General features: G+C 35.1%; 1 protein-coding gene across 5 annotated transcripts in view; it reads left to right on the forward strand.

Moving 5' to 3' along the window:
* The window catches only part of LOC142323876 (tetratricopeptide repeat protein 21B), a 107,998-nt gene that overhangs the window by 45,571 nt on the left and 48,549 nt on the right, over window positions 1–13,878 (forward strand). For all 5 annotated transcript variants that reach the window (XM_075364177.1, XM_075364178.1, XM_075364182.1 and 2 more), the window contains 3 exons: window positions 43–423; window positions 8,117–8,347; window positions 13,353–13,562. In XM_075364177.1, the coding sequence (XP_075220292.1) occupies window positions 43–423; window positions 8,117–8,347; window positions 13,353–13,562 (822 nt within the window). The remainder of the gene's footprint in view (window positions 1–42; window positions 424–8,116; window positions 8,348–13,352; window positions 13,563–13,878) is intronic.

Here is a 13,878-nt window from a genome sequence, read left to right on the forward strand (position 1 = left end):
TATACCATTTATTTATAGTAATAATATTAAAATTATTTTTAGATACGAGCTTTGCATCAGATTTGTGTTGATGGACATTATGAAGAAGGAGCGCTGAGTTTACGAAGATTAGTAGCTGTGCTAGAAAAAGAAGAACCTACATCATATGAATTACCAAGTAATATGGCAAAGTTATTCTCTTGCATATCTGGTCGTAATTCATCTGTTCTGAATGAAACGTACCGTTTAGCAGAACGTGTGTTGACTTTAGCTCCTCATCTTGCTTCATCACTTAATCTTATTGCACATCAGAGCTTTCTTCGTGAACGATATAGTGACGCTGCAAAATATTATCGTAATGCAACTAAATTAGATGATTCATCTGTTGAAGCACTTACTGGACTTACAGTGGTCCAGATGGCTCAGAATGGACCTAATATGCAGGTATTTTGTTTTATTACTTAATTATATGGACTCGTAATTTTGTTTAAGTACTTATTTATAAGGACTCGTAATTTTGTTTTATTGTAACTATTATTATTATTGTCTACTACATGATTTTTCTTCATCAACAAAGGATTGAGTAGAAAAGAATTAAAAAAGAATTGATTTTTTATTTTATTAGATAAAATTCAAAATATAATTCTACTAAAGCATAAAATAGTAAGATACATTTTTTCCTATATTTATTTAAGCAAAAATAACACTTTTTATATACATCCCAGCCCCATAGGGGAAGATACCGTAGGGGGCACACAAGGCACACAATGGGGAAGCATCACAAGGCCCAGGGCCTTGCGATGCTTCCGGTTGCCACATCATCCCCCTGTTCCTAGCTTTGATTGGCTTTAACGGGAGTCTTCTTTCGCCCTCTTAACTTTTTACATCTCATAATAATAAGCCAGGCCTCATTGGGATGCCACTGATGTAAATGCCTTGGTAGACATTTAAATTGGTGATTTATAAACTCAGCTTTTGCCTTTGCTGCAGGGCTCATCTGGACATCTTGAATGTTCTACACCGTTGCTCTCTGAACTAGCTAACCGGGTTCATGGAAGCACAATCCCTGTACCTAGTTCTACACTTTACAGAGCCAATTGTGTGTAAAATGTCTCAAGATTTGAGGCAATAGTAATAAACATCATACCACCAAAAAATGTTGCTCGCAACAACGGAATTTATTCCTAGTTTCTTAGTGAACTCATTTCAGTTCATACTTCTGTCTGTGTTACAGCGGACACCGGTCTGGTCTATAAGGAAGAGGTGGACAGACTTCCTACTCCCACTCAGCTCCATCGCGTGACATTTACCTTCACTTACTACCATCGTTGAGATGCTGCTACACCTCACGGCTGCATCCATGCTCTCGGCAGTGCAGTTGCCATCTTGCTAACAGTGGTTTGCTCATTCAAAACTGCCCTTGTCAAAACAACGCTACACCTCACTGCTGCATGGTTATCCATACCGTCGGCAGTGCAGTTGTTCCGCCGACAGCTAACATTTAGTAATAATCACCACAAATTCTAAACTGACCATGACTCGATGCTAACACACTTACCTCTGGCCAATCAACTGTCTAGGTGGATCCTAGCCACCCAGGCTGCTACACTACTTAAACTCCCTCAGTAGGCTTGCTGAGTGCGAGGAAAGGGAGGAAGCCAGCCACTATAGTCCATTCTCTGCGGGTCTTCCAGTTGACTCACAGATCAGGAAAGGAATTCACTCTCTTTAGCTCCCTAACAACTATGTTACATTCAGCCTCATATCGGGAACAAACATAAGGGACATGGTCCATGGTGTCCTCAATCCTAAAGTTTGGGCACAAGCCCTATTCAGCCAAAACCAAACCTAGTCAAACTATTCCTAAATGCATCATGTCCTGAAAAGAATTGAGTTGTGTACCGATTGGGAGAAACAAACCTGATTGCTCACAGCTCTCTAACATTTGGAAATATTCCATGTGTATATCAACCAATAGAAGAATCGTTCCACCTAGTTTGCCAACAGTCAAAACCTTGGTCTTCAATTTCTTGCATGTACCCAGAAGTAAGAAGGCCTTCCTTCTTAGAAATATACCACTTGTTATATTCCGTAGCCAATATATCAAGAGATTTTATGCCGGTGATCACAGAGACTGCCTCTCTTGGGACAGTTCTGTAGCCTCCAACAACATTTAACAACAGAAGATGCTGGGCTCGCAATAAAATGTCCCTATAAGATGGGAATTGTAGACAATGAACCCAGATGGGCACAGTGTACAACATTATGGCCTCACAGACACCTTTGTAAAGAATGTGCATGGTACGATAATTCAACTCCCAATCAGGATTGATGACTCTACGGACGCCAAAGAAGGCATCTACAGCCTTCCTTGCGACAAACTGTAGGTTCTCCCTGAATTGAAGTCTCTCAAGTATAACACCCAGATATTTCTAAACATAGAAACCCATCACGACCTGTGGGTGGTGGGTTGCAGCTAGATGACTTTTAAAACATCATACTGGTTTTCTCTGCACTGAAAACCATCTTATGCTGAAGACTCCACAACCTTAGTATCCATGCTTGCATTGCTCTGAGCTCTATCTCGGCATGCAAATTGCCCTCAATCAGCAGCACCCCAACGTCAGCATAAGCCACGATGTGGCAGCCACTGGGCATCCGCCATCGCATTAGAGAGTCAAACTCATCGACCTAGACAAGTGGACCTAAAACACTGCTCTGTAGCAACCTTTTGACAGGGTCTTTCCTACTTCTGAGCTGCTATCATGAAGGACAATGGTTCTGTTACAGAAATAGCTCGAGTCTCATTCTCATTTTGTGTGCATGCTGCTGCAATTGAAACAAAGCAGAGGGCCACCACAAGTTATTGAAGGTCTCTGATATGTCCGAAAAGATGCCAAGTACATACTTGCACTCACTGGTCAAAGCCAAATCCATTACCATAAGAATAGCGTTCTTTGTTCCCTTGCCAGGGCAGAAACCATATACTGGTTATCCATCAGCATACGATTTGAAGTCAACTTGCTATTGATGTGGAGGTACAAGACCTCAAAAACCTTACCTACTACAGGCAAGAGCGTCAGAGGCTGGTAAGAAGTATTTACACTGGGATCCTTGTCACCACCTTTGAAGAGTAGTTTCAACTCGCCATGTTTCCAGCACGCTGGGAAATATCTGGCCAAAATCATCCTATTAAAAACCCTAGTCAAGGACCAAGAATTACAGGCAGTGTGCGACAAGGAGCTCCACTGTGATACAATCATATCTGGGGGCTTTATTCCTAGTCAGGCTACAAATTACTTGGCGAACCTCTGCCTCAGTAATCTCAGAAGACAAATTCCCCGAGTGAAAATCTAAAACTTCCATTCAAATATGTCGATGGTAAGTGGTTTCACTAACCTCAGTATCATCTGGAAGTTGATCCTTCATCAAAAGAGTGAGGACACGATCTTTGACTATTATAACTCCTCCATCCTTGGTCGAGAGAACAGACAGAAGATCTTTTTTATTCTTATAACCAAGAACTCTATTGATGACACCCGAAGGGTCTTTATTTCCCTGCTCTTGTACAAAAGAGCGCTAGGAATCACGCTTAGAAGACAAAACCTTATGAAAATACTTGGTGCTTTTCCGACAGAACTTTTACCTTGTCATTTTGAATTAAATGTCAATGCTATTCAAAAAGTATATTCAGCTGATTTTAATTCAATCATCATAAATTGTTTTAATATAAAAAATGAAAAAAACTGAAGATGGAGACACCGGCAAAAAACATTATTTTTACTTAAATAATAAGTACATTTTTCTGTGTTAGTCAAATTATTTTTTCAGTTTTATTTAATACAGAGTTATCATAAAAGAATGGTGCGGTTTCAGTAATTCATAGGAAGATTGTAGGGAAATTATTAGTTGTTATATTGGTATCCCTGAAAGCCTCCAACCCAATAGTTTGTTTATCAGCAGTTGTAACCACAACGTCAGTTCTTGTATTGTTGTTGCGGTGAGTTTAGTGAGTTACTATGTTCTCTGATAAAGATAATCCTAAGTGTGTTTTATTGATGGCTAAATTAAAATCCGTAATTTTAGTTCAACGTGCGTTTCGACGTGAATTCGAAAGAGATCCACCACACAAAAATAACATAACACGTTGGTTCAAACAATTCGAAGAAACTGGATCGGTTAAGAAACAGAAACCAACCGGTAGACCAAGTGTACCAGACAAAACGGTTGAACTAATTAGACAATCGGCAATTAGAAGTCCTGGGAAGTCCATCCCCCGTTGAAGCGTTGAATTAGGTATTCCAAAATCAACAGTTCACAAAGTTTTACATAAAAAACTGAAATTATACGCTTATAAAATCCAGATACTGCAGGAATTGTAACCCGATGATGGTGTAAAACGTTACAATTTCGCTGTTGAAATGTTGGACAGAATAAGTGGAAACGAATCATTTTTACAGACGAAGCTACATTCCATGTGAATGGATGTGTTAAGATACAATTCACGAATATGGGGCTCTGAAAACTCACACGCAATTATTGAGAAAAAATGCGATTCGCCTAAAGTTAATGTTTGGTGTGGTGTGATGAAAAATCGTGTAATAGGGCCTTTCTTCTTTGCTGAAAAAACAATTAATGGAGTTGTGTATCTTAACATGTTAACCGATTATTGCTTTCTCAGCTGGATGAACTCGAAAACATTCATCAACTTCATTTCCAACAAGATGGTGCTCTCCCGCACTTCAATGCATTGGTCACAGACGCTTTGAACGAAAAATTTGGAGATCGATGGATAGGCTGGCAAGGACTCATACTTTGGCCTCCAAGGAGTCCGGACCTGACACCTTGCGATTTTTTCTTGTGGGGGTACATCAAAAGCGTTGTTTATACACAAAAAGTTTGCCACCTAAACCACTTAAAAAACAGGATTAATGAAGCAATGGCAACCATTAACAAAGAAATGTTAACTAATGTTTGGAGAGAAGTTGAGTATTGTTTGGACATTTGTCGAGCGACTGAGGGTGCACATATTGAAATTTATTAATTATGTAAAAAAATGTTTGAGATGACAAATTTGAAAAATAAAAAACATAAACTGTAAGTAATTCTGTTTTAATTTAAACCATGTTCAAAACCGCACCATTCATTTATGATAACCCTGTTTAATATTCAAGTTCTGCGTATTAAATATGCTTTATTAACATTTTTTTTTTATATTTTAGGTTTTATTGCTGATATGGAATTATATAACTGTTAGGTTAGAAGTCAGTTTCTCCAATTTCTAATAACAAAACTTTCATTTTTAAAGTTTAAAAAAGTTTTTTATTATTATGTGTACAATACACATCAAGGGGAGAGTTCAAAGTGCTGTTCTTCTGGCTTTATGCATTCATGGCAACATTTAACCACTGAATTGTCAATTTTTTCCAATAAAGTTTTGTTCTGATTTATAAAATTGAATTTGCAAGTAACTGCTTGAGGCAGTTCATGTCATTTGTATTTGAAATACCATGTGTTTGATGATTCCTGCAACAAAAAAATCACAAGTCATCAAATCATATTAGAATGTTACTTTGTGTTATATTCATCCAGGAAAAGTTTGATCAAGGTATTCTCTAACTTGGAGTGTAGTAGGGAGGTGCTTCATCTTTTGACAAACAAAGGGTTGTTTAATAGCTTGGAAATAGTAACATCTCAAGATGATTTTTTGCACTTTTGTAGGAGAAATAACATCCCAATCTTTTTGTGATTGCACATCAATCGTGAACTCCAAGTATAGTTAGTTTCTTTTCCATAATGATGCGAGAATTTTCATCACAGCAATAATGATATTAGGTTGTCTAAAGAGTATTGACCCTTTGGATGTCAAAATTGAGAACACATTTATAGTTATTGGAAAATACCATTGAGACCACGAGTGCACATTTTTATTCATGACTGTTATTTTCCTGGCAACATCATAATCCTGTTGCTGTAGAACTATTGTGGTTTCCAGTGAAAAAATTTTAACTTAATTTTTCTGAGTAAATTTTTCATGTAATTCTTTCTGAGTCAGATCATATGGGCATCCAAACTTCTTTTTGTTTCCAGCTTTCTCAGAATGGTTTAACACTATTTGGTGATGGATGTTTAGGTCATTGGTGTTTATGTTACTGGCTTTCCTTAATTTTTGCCAGAATACACTAACGCTACCTCATGAGCAAAAGGCTGAATACTTTTTAGACAACCTGTTATTTGACTACACTATTCATTCAATTTGATGTATGCTTTATCAGACCATGCCACTGAGGTAGAGAAGTGAGGATTTATTTCACAATCAATAAAAAGTATTTTTCACAAAATTCTGACCTTTTGCCAAGAAGTGCATAAAGTAAACCATGTAATATATAAACTTCAATTCTTGTAGAATCTTTTGTAAACTTTTCGGTATTTCCAGTGTATTGCCAACCTTTTTTGTTGATATTTGAGAATTCTATACTACTGTTTCTACAGGTTGTTTTCTAAAGTGTAACTAGTTCTAGGCCTACCTGTATGAAGTAATCTCCAGTGCTTCTTGTATTTTAAATCTTATGTTCAGTTTATGCAAATGCCGACTGGTGTAGTGGAGAATAAGAAAGTCAGTATAAATTGTATTTTAAAAGAGTAAAAATTCATTACTTTATTTGCAAATAAGAAATTAATTTCTGGAAGCCATTTATTTTTCTCTATGTGTAATAATATAGAATCTAATGATGGAAGTATCTGATTACTCTTCACTATGAAGTTCATTAAGTAAACATGGTTAAAGTATGATGTTTCCTGGGGAAAAAAGTAAACTAGACTATAAAGTGCTATAGGAGTTGGTTCAGCTGTCCTGGTTCTACCTGCACCTCTATACCTGTGTACCTAATGATAGTGCTACCACCAAGAAGAATTTAAACTGAAATTTTCTTATTTTCCACTATAGACCAAGATAAACATAAGATTTAAAATACAAGAAGAACTGGAGATACTCCACAATCAGGTAGGCCTAGAAGTATTACAGACCATGCTGCACCTTCTGATAGGCAGCAGGACAGCGACTTCTTTACTGGATTTAAATGGGAGTAGTGACCCCATGTACTTGTGATATTATCCAAGGATCCAGTTCCTACTCAGGAATTGTACAAAATGTCAAAGCAGTTGCATAATTGCCTAATTATTAATGCCTGGGTTTCGATTTGTATTCTTAGTAAGTCAGTGTTTTCATGTAATGGAATTACTTGTAATGTTACTGTAATTGTGTCATACCTAAACTAGAAATTCACTCCTTCAATGATCTCGCAGAACTCACATCTTGCTGACTGACATCATTATGTCTTGCTTAAACTAATTTCACAGTACTGCTTTTGCAGACTCTCCTTGTCGATTTACATCTCACAGACTCGCAATTTGCAAGTACGTTAACCACTACACCACCATCAGCGCTTACACATCTCACAGACTGACATCATAATGTCTCACCTAGACTGACTCGCAGAACTCATTTCAACTTGTCTTCTCTGGAGTATTTATACTCCTATCCTCTACCTGTCAGTCTGGACCAGAATGATTGACCATCCTCACATTTTCCCCATGAAATTCTAAACCTTGGTTTGGTAACTCTTCTCGTGGATCAACATATGTTTAGTGTGTCAGTGGGCAGTATTGTAAAAGATGATTGTTAAATGGGCCTGTTACCTATAATAAAAGGGTTTCTTTTCGCCCCTTTCTGGATTCTATTATTATACTTTCTACTCTTTCTTCTTAATTGGTAGGATTCTGTTATACTGGTTACAGTATTGTAGTAGTACAGTATAATATTACATGTTTTTAATTTTCAGTGTTTGTATTATGTTTGATACATTGTTTAAACTTTGTTTCATATTTGATACATTGTTATCCATGTAAAAAGTATTTTATTTTTTAGCTTTTATTACTCTTTATATTGACTGTATTTTAGAACTATATATTGCCAGTATTTTATATAACTTTTTATTACTTCTTTAAGGTGTGTAGAGTAACACTATTTATCAGACACTGAGGTCTACTGGTTCAGGTATAAAACCCATTATTTGGGTTATTCTAAATGTTATGAATATAGATTTCTTTCTTATATATATTTTTTTTATTTTTAAAGGTACAACAACAGGTTGAGTTTCTTATTGAAGTTGGAGTTTCTGGTTTTGAATGTGAAGGTGAATTACTGCTACTGAGAGCTCAGTGTGATCCTCAGGATGCATCTAATTATCTTGATCATGCATTTGAACTACACAAAGCTGCTTCATCAAAACATCCTTATGGTCTGAAGCATCTAACTTTACTAAATCCATATTTATTAATGCGCATTGCTAATAAATATCCAAATGGGGTAAATAATTTTAGTATAATTTAAATTATGTAGAAATAAATTGAGTGTTGTAATGTGCTACTTGGTTTGAAGAAAACTTTTTAATTAATATTTTTTGCCACTACACCAATTCATCTCTTCAGTTAGTTTTAATGTAGTAATTTTTATATAGGCCTGGATTAGATGAAAACTTCCCAGACAGAGGCAGTCTCTTTCTGGTTTGATTGTCCTGTTCCTCTATTCCCTTTTATGTTATCCTTCTATGGATAAGTGCATAAGAATTTTGTTATCTTGGCTGTATTGTGATATCCTAGTCTTTTAGTAGATAATGAGATGGTGATTTTTATCTTTAGGATTTTTCAAGATTTTTCTTCCTACTTGGTTGCTGTGAAAAACCCCAAATTATTAATTGAGGTACGAGATACTAGCTGATAAAAAGGTGTACCTCCTATTTCTAAAATGAAATCTTATTTATATTTTTGACAGTGTCATTGCCATTATAAACTTTCTCTTTTATTTAAGAATATCTACATAACCTACATCAAATTCAGCTTTCATTGTGGTCAGTTAACACATATAGTGTTCTAGTATATTAGGTATTATTATTTGTTATTAATATTTGATTCAGTAAAAATTACATTTATTTCACATAACACAAAGAAACTGAGTTTTCATGTAAGAAATTTGTTCTTTTCAAGTGTTATAATTGAAAAATTAGAGTATAAATTACTAAATAGATAAAGCAAATAGTTTAAATAGGTACTTATCTAATAGCTTTTCTACTGGGCTCATTGTCCCAGATCAGTTATTTAACAGTTGATTTTCAAAATCGAAGGTTCTGAAGTTCAAGTCCTAGTATAAGTTTTACCTGCTTTTATATGGATTTGAATACTAGCAGTGGATACCAGTGTACTTTTGAGGTTGGGGTTCAATTAAACACACAACACAACTCAGGAATGGTCAGCAAGAGTCTGTATAGTCGCATTTCCATGTAATGGAAATTTCATCAATCAGATCAACTCATTTCTATTTCCATCTCATTTTCATGAGACACTTCATTTATCATCCTCATCTCATTGGGCCATTTGGGGGGGGGGGGGGGGTTTCTTACTGCCTTTTGCTAGCTACAGATTGTAATGTTCATTGGGAAAATAAATCTTATGAGCTTAACCTAAATAAGTACCAGCCATCATTTATTTATTTAAAACAAATTTTATATATATAATCAACAATGGTATCTTTACATATCCTCAGCTGCTGATCCCAAAATTTGATGGAAGTAAGATTCTTGCACACCAGCAATATATGGAGTGTACAGCTGTAGCAAATGGAGCTTGTTAACCTTCCAACTGGTATTGCATTTCCAGAAGACAGATCTACTAAAATAAAATTTCATTTCATGATTGTTTTTGCAAACACATTTACTGGGCAGTACCTTACGCTCTTGTAAATAAACAATGGGGGTTTCTTCCTAAGTTGGTAGATCTTACAACCTCATTGTATGAATTAAATGAATACAGGGGTAAAGAAATGATATTATTTTCCTGTTCAATACAAACTGATACATTCATGTACAAAGTAGAAAACAATTTATAGTATTTCATTACAATATTTACAGTTATAACAAAGAAGAGATTCAATGTATATTGTTTAAATAAAGTAAATCTTAATCTCTGTAAGTTATTTTCTTGTGAATAACCTACTGATAGCCAGTAACTATAATTGTCACTACAATAGGTGAACAATTATGGAAGGGGTTCATATAATGGAACATGAGCCCAGCTCCCAAGTCTGTTAACTTAACCCCAATTATGACATCCAAGAAAATGTGAATTATTCAAAGTACTCTTCCTGACCCCCCCCCCCCCCCCCCCCCCTATAGGGGAGGACACGCACCTTGTGATGATCCCAGTTGCCACATCAGCCTCTCTGTTCCTAATCCTGATGAGCTTTATTGGAGGTCGTCTTTTAGACTCTCTAAACTTATAACACAACACAGTTATCAGTATGTTCTCTGTCGGGATGCCACTGATGCAAATACCTCAGCAGACATTTTCATCATTGTACACAACCTACTATCACCTTCGTATGGCCTCTTCCATCTACAACCACCTACCATAATTTACAACCCTCAACTATCAAATTAACTTATTTGTGAAACGCGATCCCTGCGCCTTCCTCTAACACCGAAGGTTTCACACAAAAAATCTTCCTATATCTAACTTCAATTAGACTATGCAGTCACATGATTGATTAAGTCTTTAAATGCCAAAAATACTATCCTCATTCCAACAAAACAAATTGTTGATCATGAGTTTTGTCCTATAATTCAATTTACTCAAAATCAAGAAACAGATTTACAAATTTAGTAAGCCTCTAATGAAGTACTCCCTTTTTCTGTTTAGCTTCTGGAACCACCATAAGGTATTACTTCAGAGGATTCTATGTATTAATGTAAATGAAGTTTTATTCTTGTGCAGTCTCAGGTCGATCATTCCTATGATGTGTGCTAAATTGAAACCCAATCACCAATATCCACACAATCTAGTATTGAAATCCGTATAAAAGTAACTACCTTTACTAGGATTTGAATCTTAGAACTCTAATGCAGTACTGTTAATTATTGTATTTAATATAGAAAATTACTATATTGAAAGGAATGATTTAGGGGCAATTGCAAAACAGTATTGCAATTGAGCAGCCAATTCACTGAAATAAGGGGATCGAGATAATATAGTTGAGTCTAATCTCACTTGATATGAATCTATTATTTCTATTCTTTTTTACACTATCCAAAAACAATTGTATTTTTCATTGATAATAAACTATTAGAAAAATGACCAATCCTTTATTGATGACAGAACGAAATGATGAAACCCACTAAATCCAAAGAAGGGGTGGAGTTGAGTTCATAAACAAGTAAAAACTGCATTATTGATTATTTAAAAAAAATGATCTTAAGAAATAATGTATGTTGATGGAGTGAAAAAGAACATTCTGAACCGATCTTATTGCTTAATACTACTCAAAATTTATTGGTTAAAATGTTAACAATTGACACAATTGTTGACGTTGACATTGAGAAGACTCAAGAATTAAACTTGCTGACACAGCAAGATTAATTCTTGAGTCTTCTTGTGTAGTTCACCCATAATACTAGGGTGTTGTACATTAATTTGTACATTGCTTATCCTGGAAAATATTTTAATAAGAACAGGAGTATCATATTGACATCTGTATCTTATCAAATACTAAATTCTAACATGTTGAGATTTTATTATTTTTTTTCATCTTTATGACCGCTTGGGATCAATTTAGTCAGTCCATTATCCATTGGGATTATTTAGTCAGTCAGAAGGGACTGTTCGGGTCTTGCGATCCTACAAGTACTTTTTCATACGTTCTTATTTCCAGGCCCTTTCTGGTGTTGAAAATATTTTTGTTTTTGTGCTTGATATTTTGTTTAATTTTATCTTGTCTGTGGTGTGGTGTTAAGGTCAATTTCCTTAGATCCTTTCTTATTTCTCTAATCCATTTGCATCCTGTCTCTGTGATTTTGTAGTTGAGATTGTACTGTACCAGCTGTTTCAGAAGTCTTGAATCTTGCATCCTCATGATATGTTCAAAAACTTCTAGTCTCTTGTTATGCATGGCATCAGTTAGGTTCCAACTCTTTGTACAAGACTTTATAGGACACGATCCTCCACTGCCTCTCTTTCTGGTACTTTTGTTGATGCAGGTTCTTCCAATTCTTCTTTCAGTTTTCTGAAGTATGTTGTTCTTTGATTATTCGTTCAGGTGGAAGAGTGTTTCTGCTGCATATGTGGCTTAATAACAAAATGCAGTTTTAGTCTTATTTTTGCGTTTGTTGATAGACTTTTTTACTGTAGGTGTACCAGGTTAATTTTTGGGCTTTAGCTAGTTTGTTCTTGTTTGGATTGAGGTTTTTTCATTTGGGTTTGTTACTGTTTTGGCTTTATTACCATTTATGTTTACTTTTTTTAATTGTGTTGGTTTTGGGGCATAATTTCTGACTTTTTGAATGATATTTTGAGGCCAATGTTATTTATAATGTTTTGAAGTTCTATATCTGTGTTTTAGTTTTGTCGATGTCATTTTCTAGCAGTGCCAAGTTGTCGGCAAAACCATGGAAGTTTTTGATTTATTGGCCTATTTTTGTTTTTTGGGGGCTTTTTTGAGCCATTCCCTCGTTATCATTTCTAGAACAGAGTTGAATAATAGCGGTGAGAGTCCATCGCCATGGTGCAATCCTGTTTTGATCTCATGTGGTTTCAAGAGTTTGCCGCTGAATGCTGCTTAATGTTTGTGAAGGTCAGTTTTATGTGTCATAGAATTTTTAGTTGGGTTTCTCTGTGAATGCAATTGTATGCTTTCTTGAAGTTATAAATGCTTGATAGTGTATTAGCTTGGACAGCTCCTCCAGGGTCTGAAACCTCCCTGGTATTTTCCTAGTTTTTCTCAAGTTGTAAACCGATCCTGTTGAGGATGATTCTTGAAAGAATTTTATATGTTGTGTCTAGGAGTGAGATTCCCCTGTAGTCGTTAAGGTCTGTTTTGTTCACTTTTTTGTGTAACAGGTGGATGAGGGCTGTTCAGTGTTATGGTAATTCTTTGACCCAGATGATGATAAGTTGTTGATGAAGGGCGATTTTTGCTGGTCTACCTGCATGTTTCCAGATCTCCGCAAAGGTCTGCTCTTATCCTGCCTCTTTATAATTCATCTCAGTGCTTGGTAGATTTCTTTTATTGTTGGAGGGTTGACATTGGTGTTGTTATTGGGGTGGTGATGTCAAAGATTAGAAGTTCTGTCAGTTCTTTGCAATTAGATTCTATTTATGTGAAATTCTTTTTTGATCTATACACAGCTGCATAAAAAATGCCTGCACACAAAAAATGTTTGTTAAACAAAACATTATTGTAATGATAATATTTACTGAAAATTTTTAATTTATTTGTTGTAGGTATTTACTTTTCAGATTTGTTTTTATATATATCTTTATTTTAGGTTGAAGGCTCTAAGAAAAGTATTGCTGTATTAAAAAAGGTTGTTGAAGCATGTCCTGGTTTAGTTGATGCACAGCTTAGTTTAGCTAAAAGATATTTGAGTCTTGATGAAAATGAGAATGCAATTAATACGTTACGCCTCCTTCTAGATCAACTTGATCCTACTAACATTGATGCCCATCTGATTATGGCTCAACTAAATATTGATAAGGTAAATTAGTTTCAAGTCAAATAATAATTAATATTAGTTTAATCAAATAATCTAATATTAGTTTAATCAAATAATCTAATATTAGTTTAATCAAATAATAGTTACGGAAATGCATTTTATTTTATTAAAAATATTTTTTTTTTAAATTTATGCATGATTTAACTGCCATGAATGGCAACATTAGTTCATAATATTTATATATTAAATAAATACATTATAAAAGTTTTGTTAAATTTCTGTGAGAGAAAAGGAATTTTTCTCTTTCGTACTTTGTAAGGTTTCTATAATCTCACCGTTAATATTGCTAGTATTGTAT

Source organism: Lycorma delicatula, chromosome 4 (genome assembly GCF_047948215.1).
Source record: "Lycorma delicatula isolate Av1 chromosome 4, ASM4794821v1, whole genome shotgun sequence".
NCBI lineage: Eukaryota > Metazoa > Arthropoda > Insecta > Hemiptera > Fulgoridae > Lycorma > Lycorma delicatula.